This window comes from Lucilia sericata, unplaced genomic scaffold (assembly GCF_015586225.1).
Source record: "Lucilia sericata isolate MDLA Ls3-8-SP2 unplaced genomic scaffold, ASM1558622v1 Contig000210F_arrow, whole genome shotgun sequence".
Classification (NCBI taxonomy): domain Eukaryota; kingdom Metazoa; phylum Arthropoda; class Insecta; order Diptera; family Calliphoridae; genus Lucilia; species Lucilia sericata.
Window position 1 is genome coordinate 372,127 of NW_023994238.1, and position 16,416 is coordinate 388,542.

The 16,416-nt window shown below is 31.5% G+C and overlaps 1 protein-coding gene across 1 annotated transcript in view; it reads left to right on the forward strand.

The window, feature by feature from the left end:
• The window catches only part of LOC119602145 (glypican-4), a 157,724-nt gene that overhangs the window by 137,545 nt on the left and 3,763 nt on the right, over positions 1 to 16,416 (forward strand). Inside the window, exons 3-6 of the mRNA XM_037953501.1 lie at positions 2,575 to 2,809; positions 8,165 to 8,321; positions 8,391 to 8,657; positions 15,850 to 16,385. Of these exons, the coding sequence (XP_037809429.1) occupies positions 2,575 to 2,809; positions 8,165 to 8,321; positions 8,391 to 8,657; positions 15,850 to 16,385 (1,195 nt within the window). The remainder of the gene's footprint in view (positions 1 to 2,574; positions 2,810 to 8,164; positions 8,322 to 8,390; positions 8,658 to 15,849; positions 16,386 to 16,416) is intronic.

The following is a 16,416-nucleotide window of genomic DNA, read 5'->3' on the forward strand; positions in this document are numbered from 1 at the left end:
AAGTGGTCATCATATATAGTGGCGGAAATTATAGATTTATTTAGTTTTTTTTGGTGGTTGTTATAAACAAGTTATACAGGAAAGGCGGGTATAGTTGTTTTATTGTAATGTTTGTAACAAATTGTAATATTAATTGGTGATGTCTGTGATTCATGCTGTGATTAAAATTGCTGAAAATGTGATTCTTTATAAATTTCTTTAGTAGTCTGAACTATTTACATATATGTTGGACACATTTTAATTAAAGTGTTTTGTGTGTATTCATGCTTTAGTGAGGGTTATTGTTTCCTTTAAAGTCATTGAGACATATCGGTGAAATTGCATTGAAATCAGGGTTAAGAATAGATGAAAATTAATTAACATTTTGGCAAATTTCGACTACTTTTTCATCAAATTGTCTTGATTCAATGCATTCACTGTATTTTGAAACTGAATCGTAAAATGATTCCAAATCGGGAAGTTATTTTGAGGCTAACCATAGATGTCTTCCGTCTACCTAATCACAACACTAGCTTCCAGAAAGAAATCTGTGCAATAATGTAATAAATAAACTGGATTAGAATAAAAATGAGGCCTGTTGGAAATTAAGGCGAAGTCAGGCGATATGTTTAAATCTAAGACCGTATGTATTGGACTGATATAGAGCCTTTACCGAATAGTCTTCTAGAGGAAAGCTTTGCATCGTATGGGTACCAGGCCACTCGGGAATAATCGACAAGGAAAGAGTGAATATAGTTGCTACAAAGGGAAGGGAACTGGAAGAAATTCGCCCAACGAATGCAAAACCGGTGTGATTTCACATGAGGGGCGAGAATTCCATACGGCCTACGAGGTAACTTAAAAGAAAAGAGAACTAGAAGCCTCCTCAGATTGAGCTAGTCTGAGGATTACGGTACAACTACGCTAAATTTTATGAGCGGACTCAGAAGAATGTAAAGTTAAAGCGGTTCATACAGTGAAACTTCTTTTATTAAAATTAGATCCAAATATCTTCTAAGCGATGTTATTCCATATTCCTCACGGACATTGATTGAGAAATTTTAATAAATTACGTCTAGGAAACCGAATTTATGAAATCTGTCGATAACACCTTCATAAAGCATTATATAAGGTTTCTCTCACCCACAACATTTCCAAGTAAAGAAGCGCACAACAGGCTCGATAGTGGCCTAGGTGTATTTTGTCGGATTTGAGGTCTCATACATCCTCATTTCAACCTAACCTATGAATAACTTCACCATAACTAACAGTGTAGTAGGTAATGATAGGATAAGCACACATTCAACTGTAATGTTGCCTTCTCTACTGCCCGACTTTTCACCAAAAATGGAGAAACTATGTCCTATTAATCTTAAGCTTATCAATGGAACCAGATGTTTTAACGTTGAAAGCAGTGAAGTCCAATTCCTTGGGTATCAGAAAGGTACCAACAATCGTATAAAACCTAGTGAGATGTTCTTGGAGTGGTTGTCCTTTGAACCTAACCTATAGTTACCTCTAGATGATTTGTATAATAATTGAGTTCTAATCAGTTCAACTTCATGTCAACCTTCGTTTATAGGATATTCGGCATATATGCTTCATATTTAGTCAGTTTCGGTGGCCTTTAAAATCTGGGTTTTCCCCAAATACAAGATAATCGAATATGTAAACAACCTGAGAAGAGTATGTATTTTACAACAACATTAAATTGCTGAATTTTACAGCCGGATATATCCCTTTCGCATAAGATTCTACTGATCTAAGAGGTCAAGTACTCAACATCGTCTACTGGATAACATAGGCCGACAAATTTTTAACTTAGAGACCAAAGTATACTTTACTAAAGAATTGAGCCCCGCTGAATCTGACTTCAGAATTTCTCCATCACATCTGGAATTTGAGATATTATGTCTTGAAATTTGAAAAAATCAATATTTTACCCTTTTAGAGACGTTAGTCAAGACATTGTTTATAAAATGTTGTATGTCATCCTTTAGAAAAGTCTAACTTGGTCTCAGGGTTTTGACTTTTTTAAAATTTTGTCGATTTTAAAAAGCTATACTCTTTTAAAATCGACTCTAACATGTTTGGTGTCAAAATCGGAGTCCACATCAAGCCTTCAGCACATTCCCACTACCCTTCTCTTTAAATTTAATTCCATGAAATGTTTAGGAACTCCGACAACAATTATGTATTGCGACTCAAATCTGCTTATATGGAGAATCAAATTTATCCAGTCCATTCGTTGTCTAGGGTACGGAGAATCGTTTGTATATAACTTATGTATTTAGACGAATTGGAGCCTTTAATTTTGGGATTTTCTGAGAATAATGTAATAGCTTTATGGAAAATATCCGGAATTATCGTTTAAATACGAAAGTCACAAGAGTTTTTGAAAATTTCTGAAATAGAATTATAATTTGGAATCTTTAATCTAAACTTTTAACATTTTTATGTAAATTTTTGTCAGCATCCATTTAAAAATATTGTTTATGCTATTAAATTATTTGTTTATGTTAATTTCCTTAAAAAGAAACTAATTTGTTCATACTAATTTCATTTATTTTGTTTCTTCTTTCTCTATATTTATAGAACATTTTCGCAAACTACTGCAAGAATCCAAAGCGGAATTCCACAATATGTTTACACGCACCTATGGTGTGATCTATCAACAGAATTCCTATGTATTTTCTGATCTCTTTAATGAATTGGAAAACTATTATACACGTGGCCGTGTCGATTTGCTAGATGTTATGGATACATTTTTCAATACATTGTATCAGAAAATGTTTCAAGTGTTAAATGCTCAATATACATTTGATGAAAAGTAAGTATAAGCTGGAAATCTTATTATTGTTATTTTTAAAAAGTGTTTAAAAAAGTAAACATTGGTCATCATTGTCAGCCTTAACATTATGTTTGCAAAGTATGTAATTTAATACCAAAACCAACAAGCCAAAACGCACTTTTTATGTCATTTTTTTATTTTGTTAAATTTCTTGTTTCAAATTCTTTGTCTTTTTTAAAAAAAAAAAGTGTAGCTGCAACCAAAGTAAATTTCATTCATAAAAAGCAAAACTTGCAAACTTTACAACAACCGGTACTTTTGTGGTCAAAACATTTACAACTACCAAGTGCTGGGACCAACTTTGTTTTTATCGATGGTCAAGTACTTACATTTGTAAGCAGTGATTATATTTCCACAAATAAATACAAGATTTTTTTTAATTTTAAAAGAAAAAAAAACTTTTAAATGTTTGTATTTTAAAGTTGTTTTTGTTGCTGTTTTTTTGATTTTCTACACAGAAAAATAATACTTAAAACAATAAACCGTAAAAGTTCATGTTACCAATGCGTTAACATTTTTAAAAACACAATTATCGCCAACAATAACAAGAATAAGATGACATTTGAACAATAATGAAGCGCCGAACAATTGTAAATTTGTTAAAAATTTTAACCCGTAACTTTGAAAGTACGGCGAATATGAGACGCCAAGCGAATGTAGTGTTGGAAAGGGGTACAGTTTTAGAAATTATTCGGTTAAAAGTGGTGAGTTTTCAAAATATCCTCTCCTTTGTTTCATACCCTCGCATTTCGTACAAGGTCCAACTGAATTAAGATCCAAAATTAATGATCACACCCAACTTAGTTTGTTCAATAACTGGGTTTTGGAACATCATCTTCAGATATGATTGATCAAATTTACTACTTAATTAGAAGAGTGACCATTTAAAGTCACCAAAGTTTGGCTTCCAACTTTATGACAATAGGTTTGGTAAACAATAGGACAATTAGAATATCTGCGCTACTTATAAATATGTCTAAAATTAACGTCCAGACGACCGATTCAATAAATAATCTGCCATACATTGATGTACCCGGTGTAAATATAATGCTGAACCTGATGCACTTCACTCTTCATCGTATATAGGAACTTTGTTTTCCAAACTTGGTGAATTTTGAATCACGATCTTATACTACTTCAGCACTATTCGAAGAGTTCATACTCATGAGTATAGACAAGGTCTTATGTTGGATCTTTTACTGGGCTTTTAAAACTAAAAGTCTACAGTTTTCGAAAGTCTATTATCCATACAGACAGCGACATTTTTCATTCGCCTCTCCAATGTTTGGTTTTTAAGTTCCTAACAATTGGATTGGTAAACCATTAGTCCAGCAGCCGATAACCGACATCTGGGAATGTGTCCAGAAAAACTAGAACACGTCAATTCCTTTACATGAATAGTTTCCGAAAATCTGTTATTCATACAGCACAGCGACCTTTTCCATTCGCCTCTCCAATGTTTAGTTTTTAAGTTCCAAACAATTGGATCGGTAAAGGATTAGTCCAACAGACGTTAACATTCCCCGATATCTGAGAATGTGTCCAGGAAAACTAGAACACGTCGATTACTTTACATATACTAGAACATTAACTTCAATTAGGCAAATGCGGTAACGATATTAGGGCCTACACCTACAGAAGATATTATTGACCCAGGAGTTCAAAAAATTAGTAACCGTAGCTGACTTTTGTACACTGTTTTTTACAAGAAGACATGAGAAAACGATAATCATTTTGGGGTAACTGTAGAAAAGTCACTGGTCTTAACAATATATCATAAATGACAGCCCCAAGCTCAAGATAACTAGCGAAAGTGTTATTGAGAATTCGACTTGACGGATCCATGAAAAATAACTTTTGAATCTCCTCAAAAATTAGTGAAAAATTACAGTACAATCCAAAGTTTGCTTTGTAGTTGTAAACCAGTCTTAACAATAAGACATAAATGACAGCTTCAAAGTTTTATTAAGAATTTGAGTTGTCGGATCCATGAAAAAGAACTTTAAAATCGAATTCACACAACTAGTGAAAAAGTACATAAAGGAATAGTAGACATTTTGGGGTTTTCAGAAGTCGCAGGTCTTTACAATAACGATGAGACTGTTTGTTAAAATCAGAGAGTGTAAAACATATTAAGAACTACAGTTTTAGGACCTGTGACAAAAGACTTTCTTCCAAATCGAATTAGCCTAGAACTTCAGGAATATCCAATCGAGATTGAATCCTTATATTCCCGGGAATTTCGACATTATTTTTATGCACAAATTATATCTAGACTTTCTTTAAAAGATCTAATTTAAGACTTAAATTGAAATTATTCATTTCTAATTTCTAATTCTCTTTTCAGTTTGTAATTTATCCCCTCTCTGTCTTATAGATGTAATACTCTCATATGTAGTTTCTTTGTAACGTTTGTTTTAAGCAGTATTTAATTTAACGAGTTAATGATGCAGACCTACAAGTGCTGCTGATTCTGTTTCTATTCTACTTTTTTTATAAACAATTTTTATTTATTTAGTTTTTTTTTTTCGTCTTTAGTTCTTTATTTTCAATTCAATTGTTTACGACGATAGTTTCTGCTCCAAAGAATTTAAGTTTAGGTTTATAACACATTAAAAACTACACTAAAAGGAACACAAAAGTAACAATAAATTTAACTAAAATATATTATTAGTCCCGACCATAAGAAATAGAGCGATTCGAAAAAGTTTCCTACTTTACTCTCCAAAACTAACTAATGATCTCGTAACCTCCAGACAGACACAATTTAGGAAGAAATCAAAAAGAATAAAGAAATTTTGGGTCTCTAGTCGAGTCCTAGTAGAAATTCTAAGATGCAACGGAGGATTTAACAAAAACATTTTATAGGACCCGCCTTTTAAAATTAGATCACTTGGAAGGGGTTCTATTCTCTTCTTTAGTTTCTGACTATTGGTCCGTCAACTGCAGACAAAGAGGAATAAACACAATTTAGAAAGAAGTCGAATAAAGAAATTTGAAAATATAGTCTAGTTCTAATTGAAATTCTAAGACTTAATTTCGAAAAATTTTTTAATTAAAACTGTTTAAATAATCTCAAAATCATAAGGAATCATATAAATAAGAGCCCACCTAATAAACATATTGTTTTTGTTGTTTTGTGTGTAGTTGATATAGTGTTTTGGCATTAAATTTCATTAAACTTTCTGATGATAGAGGTTGTTAGTTGTTGGATCGGCTGGCTGACTGAGCGACGACTGACTTGGTTGGTTGGTTGCCTTTACTTCATGCAAAGTTTTGCCATTATTTTATTTATTTCTGTTTTAAGAAATTAAACATTGACGTGAGAATTTGATACATTCAACTTAGAAGAGGAATATAAAAGAATTAACGATCAATAAGCGACAAAACATGTTCTAATTCCGTATTTTTAATGTAATCATCACTAAATTCAGATGTGTTAATTTTTCTACTTTTGATAAATTGTTAATGTTTGTGTGATATATTTGATGAAAATAGTGTCGTCGAAAAAAGGTCAGGAATTCTACATCTGAAATTATTTTCATAGTATACAGTTTAGATAGATAGTTATAGATTGGGAATGGATAAACAAAAGTTATAGTCCAGACTATGGTCTAGTCTATAGTCCAGGCTATGGCCTTGTCTATAGTCCAGACTATGGTCTAATCTATAGTTCAGACTTTGATCTAGTCTATAGTCCAGACTATGATCTAGTCTATGGTCTAATCCATAGTCCAGACTATGGTCTAGTCTAGACCATAGTCGATACTATGGTATTGTCAATATTTCTAACTATGGTCCAGTCTATAGACCAGACTATGGTCTAGTCTATAGTCAAGACTAAGGCCTAGTCTATAGTCCAGACTATGGTCTAGTCTATAGTCCAGTCTATGGTCTAGACTATAGTCCAGACAATGGTCCAGTCTGTAGACCAGATAATGGTCCAGTCTGTATACCAGACAATGGTCCAGTTTTTAGACCAGACTATGGTCTATAGTCTATATCCACACTATGATATAGTCTATGGTCTAGTCTATAGACCAGACTATGGTCTAGTCCTTAGTCCAGACAATGGTCTAGTCCAGATTATAGTCTAGTCTATGGTTCAGACTAGTGTCTAGTCTATGGTTCAGACTAGTGTCTAGTCTATAATCTAGTGTAGTGTCTATAGTCCAGTGTAGTGTCTATTCTATAATCCAGCCTATGGTCTAATCTATACTCCAGACTATGGTCTAGTCTATAGTCCAAACTATGGTCTAGTCTATAGTCCAAATTATGATCCACACTATAGCCCAGATTATGGTCTAGACTATAGACCAGACTATGGTATAGTCTAGATAATGGTATAATCTATAGTCCAGACAATGAATATACCATAGTCTGGACTCTAGACTATAATTCAGACTATGGTATATTCATTGTCTGGACTATAGATTATACCATTATCTAGACTATAGACTATACCATAGTCTGGTCTATAGTCTAGACCATAATCTGGGCTATAGTCTGGACCATAATTTGGACTATAGCCTGGACTATAGATTAGACCATAGGCTGGACTATAGAATAGACACTACACTGGACTATAGACACTACACTAGATATTTTATAGTCCAGACAATGATCTAGTCTATAGTCCAGACTATAATCACACTATGGTCTAGTCACAAAGGGATCAAAATTTTGGACCCAAGTGTGTCCCCAGTGATGACATCGCGAGGACGACCTACCTATGGTCTAGTCTATAGTCCAGATTATGGTCTAGTCTATAGCCCAGACTATAATCAAACTATAGTCTAGTCTACAGTCCAGAATATGGTCTAGTCTATAGTCTAGACTATGGTATAGTCCAGATTATGGTCTAGTCTATAGCCCAGACTATAATCAAACTATGGTCTAGTCCACAGTCCAGAATATGGTCTAGTCTACAGTCCAGAATATGGTCTAGTCTATAGTCTAGACTATGGTATAGTCCAGATTATGGTCTAGTCTATAGCCCAGACTATAATCAAACTATGGTATAGTCTACAGTCCAGAATATGGTCTAGTCTATAGTCTAGACTATGGTATAATCTATAGTCCAGACAATGTATATACCATAGTCTGGACTATAGTCTAGAGTCCAGACTATGGTATGTTCTATAGTCCAGACTGTGGTCTACTCTATAGTCCAGACTATGGTCTAGTTTATAGTCCAGTCTATAGTCTAGACTATGGTCTAGTCTATAGTTCAGACTATGATTTAGTCTATAGTTCAGATTATGGTCTTTTAACATAAATTTCAAGGTCTTCATATTTTTAACATAGTTTTTTTTTATAAATTTATCTTTTCAGATATCTACGTTGCGTTAGTGAACACATGAAAGAACTTAAACCCTTCGGTGATGTGCCCGACAAATTATCCGTCCAAATTAAGAGATCTTTTGTGGCCACACGAACTTATGGACAAGCTTTAGGCACAGCTGCAGATGTATCCAAAAGATTAGTTAATGTAAGTATAATTAAGCTTTACAATGATAACTGAAATCTTACATTAAAACAAAATTTCTTTTTTGTTCAGGTACGTCTAAATGCTGACTGCACTTCGGCTCTAACGAAAATGCAACACTGTGGCTCTTGCAAGGGTTACACCGAAAAACCCTGTACAAATTATTGCATTAATGTCATTAAGGGTTGTCTGCACTTTTACAATGAACTGGATACCGAATGGGAAAACTATGCCATGGCAATGGAAAAATTAGCTGAACGTTTATTGGGTTCCTTTAATATTGTTATGGTGGTGGAACCTATAAATATTAAAATTTCAGAGGCTATTATGAATTTTCAAGTAAGTGATGAAATATGTGTAAATTTTTATTGAACACTTTAATGACGGGTTAAAAATTTTTACGAGCTTTTAACGCCTACTTATAACAATTATTAAATTTAATTTGCTGTTTAAAAAAACACAACAAAAGGTTTATAAAACCTTAATAGCTGGTTTCTAGATTGTAAAATTTATTTTACAAAAGAATATATTAAAGATAAAAGACAACTGCTGCCCACACGTTTCGGATGTTTAAATAAAATTATTAGTTTAGAGTTTTGATGTTTTTTCTTGATAGCTATTGTTTGTGGAAGATTTTTAACAAAAAATTTTTATTATTATTATTTTGTGTTTTTAAATTTTGGTTAATTTATGTTAATTTTTTGATACAGCTTCCCGTTTAAGTTTAATACGCATATTTTTAAAATGTAAATTGCCAAAAAAAAAAAGACCACAATAGATAAAGGTCGTTTACACTCTCACCCTACAATTAAACTTTGACAGCTGACAGTTTTGAAGTTATATATAAAAACAAAAGTAGTGTGTAATAGAAGTATTAGTTTGTTTGTTTTTTTAATAAATAATTAAAATTTGCAAATTTTTTATTACTTTCTGCTAATATAATTAAAATTAACACGTAAATTTGTTAATATTAAACTTAATTTATAAAAAATAAAGAAACAAGCGTCAATTCTTTTTAAGATTTCTCATTAAGAATTTCAAGCAGGTTCTTTGCTTTTACTGTGTGACTGATTTTTATTTAAACACTTTTTTTTTGAAATTTTTGTTTATTTAAATATACAAAAACCTCAATACAAACAAAATTTATTATTTTGCGAAATTAATTATTATGGTTTCTTCTGTAGTGTGCCGAATTTTAAATATATTTTTCAAATTAAATTCTTAATCGTATAAAAAAAAACAGCAAAATGTTGTTATTTTGTTGTTGTTGTATATTTTGTTTAAATCATATTTAAAAAAAAAAAAAATTGATATACAAAAAATATTTGCTGTTTTATGCATATTCATTGATTGGAAATCAATTTAGATCATTTCAGAAAATTTGTTTAATTAATTTAGAGAGGATTTGTTTAAAAGCTTTAGCTATTAAATTGTTTAAAGTATTTTTAGATTTTATATTTAAATATTAGTAATGATTAGACTAATTTAGGAAAATATTTGTCAAAATTACTTTATTTATTTTAAACTAGTTTTCAAAACTTTAATTCAAAACAAATCGCACACTATTTTTGAAACTAAACGAATATCGATTGGATTCTATTCAGAATGTTAACAAGAGATTACTAAGCAAACAGTATACTTGGGAACTTTGCGATCTCCCTTGTTGTTGTAATAGTTCTGCTGTCAATGTAAGTTCTTCTTTGGTGAAAATACTTTCACTTGATCCAACCGTCCTATTGTTAACGATCGTTATACGCTTTTGAATCGAATCTTTGTGCAATAATCTCAATCTTCTCTTAAACGGCAGATTATTACGCAATTTTTCACTTAGTACAACTGTCCTACTGTTAACGATAGTTCACCGCTTGTGAATCGAATCTTTGTGGAGTAATCTCAATCTTCTCTTAAACGTCAGATCATAAAGCAAACACTATGCCAGGAACGTTTAGATCTAACTTGTTGTAATAGTTCTTCTGTCATTGGAACCTCTTTTCTGAGAGAAAACGTTTACTTGTTACAGCTGTCCTTAAGGTTAATGATCGTTATCCGATTTTGAATCCAGACGTTCTGTGATCTCAGTCTTCACTGTAACGGACATTTGCTGGGCAATTTTCTCCCACAAGTTAGACTTTTTAATTTCGTTAGTCGCCTTAGATCTACAATGCTTTCTGAGCGGAAATTTACGATTTATTCAGAAAACCAAAAAAAGGGGATTGAACAAACACTGGGTCTCGATGCGATTTTAGTTTTTGTTATAGTTTAAATCCCTTTCATATATATTTGTTCTAGGGTTAACTGATAGTGGAACGGTACGTTCAAAACGGATCAATTTCAGTCTTTACTGAAACGGCTATTAGCCCCTGATGTTTCTCTCATGACTTTTAACTTTTGAATAACTTCGGACTGTCTACAAATTTTCCAATACGTAGACAGTTCTATCAAATCTTTCCACTATTATATAGGTTATGTTGTAGAGGCAACCAAACTTAACATGCGTCCATAAATTGGAGCTTTTGTGTTATATGAAGAATACGAGTTAATTTCCTATGCAGAACCGAACCGACTTGGATTGAACAAACACTGTGTCTAGAAGTGATTTTAGTTTTTGTTATAGTTTTAATCCCTTCCACTGGATATATTTGTCCTAGGTTTAACTAGTAGTGAATCGGGAAGTTCAGAACGGTTTAATCTCAGTCTTGACTGAAACGGCTATTAGCTCCTGGTGTTTCGCTCATGACTTTGATCTTTTGAATAACTTCGGACTGCCTACAAATTTTCCAATATGTAAGCAGTTCTATCAAATCTCTCCCCTCTTATATAGGCTTTGTTGTAGAGGCAACCAAACTTTAGGGGCTCTTAACTTGCGTCCTTAAATTGATGTTTTTGTGTTATTCCCAACAAGTCATAACTCAATCCCCTGAAGAAAACGAGTTCATACTCTATGCTGAACCGAACCGACTCGAGGTGCCAATATATTTTATGAGATTTGATATACTATAGATCTGGGTCTGGGAAATGTAAGATTGAATCTAGTAATATTCCTATCTTATAGACATTGCCAGATCAAATTCAATTAAATGTGAAATTGTCTTCTCAATAGCGTTGACATCACGTTCGAACTCAGACACACATTTTCAAATGAATATGGGTTCTAACAGATAAATGTTTCGAGAAAATAGAATTGCAGACAAATGCACTATTTAAGAAACGATTTGTTTAGAAAACTGGTTAGTATCGAACGTGGTTATTGGACTATACAGAGGTCAAGTTTTACACCGAAAACACAAGGTTATCAGAAAAGAATCCTGATTTTCGGTTCACATATTAACCAAATTATCAGTTCTATTAAGTTATATTGAATTCGGTCATCATATGCTTAAGTCTCCATAGTGAGTTTTTCCCAAAATCTATGAGGATCAGGTCTTTTATACTTAGTATATAGGATATTAGGTGATATCTAATGAGAGTTGTTGATAATCTTTACTTGATTTCAAATTCTGTGATACTGAGGAACTATATATGTATATATATATATATATATATATATATATATATATATATATATATATATATATATATATACATATATAGTATAGTATATTAGGTGATCTCTAAAAAGTCTAGATGATAAACTTAACTTGACCAAACTTCCTGATAATCTGGGAGCACCATGATATAAATTGGAAATCTTATAACCTTTTCAATTTATTTCAAATCTTTAGAAAATTTATTTATCTTTTTGTGATCTTCCCATTATTTACCTGTTTGTTTATACATACATATATATATATACATATATTTGTAATTTTCAAATAATTGTTTATCTTGAAATTCATAGATAATGTTTCCACCAAAAAACTATACATAGACAAAAAAATCTGCGGCCAACAATATTTTCAGAAAATACTTGAAAAATCTTGTAAAATAAACAAACTCAGTGTGCAACATGTGTTTTATATTCGTGTACAATATTTACCTAAACTCGAACATAACAGAAATTCTAATTTTTTTCAATTGTTATGGTTATCTGTTTAGTTATATTTATATAAATCCCGTAGAGTTATTTTTAAAATTTCTAATTTAACGATTGATTTATTGATTAGAACTCAGAAGCAAGTAAGAAACAGTGTGTGTGTGTGTGTAGAAGTAGCAAGAGTTATACTAATATGAATAAGATCTAATTATTCAGCTAATCAGTAGAGAACCAAGTCCTATAGATATTTGAAGCTTTTCATGTTATTCGTAATTTTATTAATTTCTTTAAGATTTATCCACTATTACACCAACTTTACTTTAAATTATTTCTCACTTTGCCAAACCCACTGTTTGCCCACCTACAATTCACTATTTTTATCTAAAATCTCATTTACTAAACACCAACATCAAGCAGTGTTTGCCTGTGTGTATATATTTTATTTTTTAAATTCTATAGATATACCCGTAAGGGTTAAAATAACAACACCTTTATTTATTTATTCATTCATCGAATTACTACAGCAGACACCCATCATGGAGTGGTACACTCGTAATAGTTTTACATTATGTGTTAAGTTTTTTTTTTTAAAGTTCTTCTTTCTGTTTTGTTTGGTTATCATAGATAAATTTGTAATTTATCTAATTTCCTGTAATTGATACTAACACGATGACGTTTGGTGTTGTTTTTGTTGTTGCTATTTGCACTATGTTTGTACTCAATATAATATGAATGTCTAGCCAACTTTAGCATACTAGGTATTGGGGGTAGGAAGAAATTTATGGACTGGTAGTTTACTGTACGACTTTGCTCGAACCAGGTTTTTATATACATATATTCTTGATATTTCATCGAAATTCTGAAATTCTGAATAAAACAAAACTGATGGTTCTGGGATAAATCCTAGAAAATTTGAATCCGATTTCTGAGCCGGAGAATCTATATACTCGAGATTTAAAAGCATGAATCCGGATTTTGTACAGTGAGTAGCTTTTATTGTTGAAACTACATACTTACAACCCATCCCTGCCAGCTCCATGATTTTAAGAATCAGAATTTCTATAAGACTAGGAACAAGTTAATGTTTTGAATCTGGATTCACAAGAATTTATAGTCTTTCTGCGATGTAAATCTAGATGTTCGAGAATAAGAAGGTCTTTGTGTTTGAACTACAACCCAAAAACACAGTTAAATCCCTGGCTCCATTACCTGCAGTGAAACATATAAAGCAATAGTTGCCCTTTACTTCCATTATACATAGAAGCCAGATTTCTGCATTAAAGGATCTTGATTCTAGAGAAGGAAAAATGTTCTTTATTGGAACTGACATATTTGGAATTAAAGTTTCTGCACTAAAGAATTAGAAGTGTAGATAATGCAGTGCGCTTAAAGGTAAAACTAGAACAGTAACGCTTATTTTGTACTAGCATACCCTGGGTGCTTCGCTACCCTAACTTAAATTAAATACATACAAAATTTTGTTTACTTTTATAGAAAATTAAAATTGATTAAACATTTTTTTAATGTTTCAGTTTTATACGTTCAATATCACGTGATCAAATTCGCATTCAGTAAGAAGCTTGTATTTTTAGTTTCATTCATTTAGGTTCCACATTAGAGCAAATTTCGAAAGTACTATTTGAAAAAAGTGCTATAAAATACCTCTAATAGATTATCATTTAATCAAAAATTTTATGTTTCTGTGTTCAATATTATATACAATTCAAAAAATATAATTTTATTTTCAATATCTATGTTCAATATCATAAAAATATCAAAAATTAAAAAAGTACCATTTATGAGATGAAAAAGTACTAAAAAGTTCTCTCTTAAAGAATCTTATTCAATGAGAACCGTGTATGTTTAATAATCATGTGTTTTGAATTCATATAAAAGAACATACAAAGAGTATCATTTGAAGAAAGAAAAAGTACCAAAGTGGAAAAAATTTACCTAAGTGGAAAGTACTAATAAAGAATACAATTTTCCCCTTTTCGCTTAGAAATATACTTTTTCGAGAATTAAGTTTACAAAATGTTCCATATTTAAATCTATATATCACAGATACAACTCAAACGATTCAAATCTGCATTCATTTGTTCCAGAAAAATAGTGCTTTCAAAAAGTACCAAACAATTTACTCGAATTTGGTCCTATAGAGGACTTAGTACTCGAATTCCAAAATAATATACCAACAGCTTATTTTGTGTGAGTAAATAAACTACTTTTTCAAATTTTATAAAAATTGTCTCAATGAATTTGAATACAATAAAATTTCCCATTTTTTCCCTTTTTGGTACTTTTTTCCCCAGTGAAATAGCAAAAATTTTATTACAATAAATATTACAGAGTTAGTCCGTAATTTAATAGGAATAATTCAATAAACCGAAAAAGTTTTCTTAATGTGCTTAAAAAAAGTACCATAAATACAGTTTTCTCCCTTTTACACCCAAAAAGGACTGAATTTTAAAAAAGTACGAAACAGGTGTCTCATAATTTTGGGAGATGTGTCCCAAATATTTATAAAAATTTTATTATGTTAAATAGTTCAAAAGTTATAAGGGGCCAAAAAAAGGTACCAAAATCACCTTTGTTACACATTTTTACCCCTTAAAAGTACGAATTTCAAAAAAGTACCAGACACCCATCTGCTCATTTTAAGAGTAGATACAGATGCATTTTCTTGTATCACTAATATTGTGTAAGATAATTAAGAAAACCTGTTTTACCCGTTTTTCCCCTTTTTACCCGTAAATGTACAAATTTCCAAAAAACCCTCCTTAGTGGATCTACATAACCAAAAACACATCTACTGTCAAAATTTCATGATTCTAGGTTCAGCCGTTTGGGCTGTGCATTGATGAATCAGTCAGTCAGTAACGCTACTCTTTTATATACATATATAGATAAGTGCCTGTACTGGACAGTCTGGAATCTATAGAATACAGGGCCAAATCTTTTAATTTATCTTAAATTGTGTTTCAAAATATATATTATTGTTCAGTCCATACATTTTTTAAACCCCCTAACAACAACTTACTTTTTCGATACTTCTAACTATGAATGAATCAATGAATGGAATATGCTTAAAGTATGAACAATTGTCTTCACTAGTTTTATTAAAAATTTATTGATATTTATCAATATATTTTTATATATTTATTTTTTGCGGTTGTCTATTACGTCTAATCAACTGATTAGATATCAAGTGTAATTTAAAACTTAGACGTGGCTGTTTTACAAAACATAAACAAAAAAGCATATACATAGGTGTTAGATATAGAAAAATAGGTGAAAATGTGGTTGAATTTTACAGTTATTAATGGAAAAAACTAAAAACCCCAACAAATCATTTCCTTTTATTCTTCATTATTAGTTAAAATCATTGATGAGAGAAGTGATTACATATGGTGATTAAGTTAGGAGTTAAATTAAGGGGGTAAAGTTTAATTTTAATAGGCAAAAAGAGTCAAGCTTAAGGGGAAATGATCTTGCACAAGTCTTTAGAAATAATTTAACATTTATTTAACATTTCTTCCAATATTTTCTTTCTTTCAGGATTCGGGCCACGACATTACCACCCGTGTCTTCCAGGGCTGTGGACGTCCCACTTTAGGTCGTGCAAAACGTAATGTTAATCCCAAATTCGTAGCAACTCCCCAGCACAATCAGGAAACTAAGTCGTTGAAAAAACGTTCAGCTTCATCCGATTTCTTAGATATTGAACAGCTCGAAACTGATATTCTTGATATTGATGCTGCTTTAGATGATGCCATCGTATTGCGTGAACGTAGAGCTGCCGATCCCGGTAATCGTGATAGCAGTGAAGGTGGTAATAACAATGGCGGAACCGGTGGTGGCAACAACAATAACAGACGCAATAACAAACGTAAACAACAGAATCGTAAAAATGATGAGAATGAATATAATGGACGCGATCCGGCTTTAGATAAATTAGTCAAAGATATTAAGCAACGAGTTAAGGACTATAAGAAATTCTGGTCAAATTTGCCACATCAAATATGCAATAATGATGATATATCCAGTTCCACCGATGCTGATGGTATGTGCTGGAATGGTCATACTATTGATAGGTAAGTTAGATGGATTTTGTTATTATAGGGA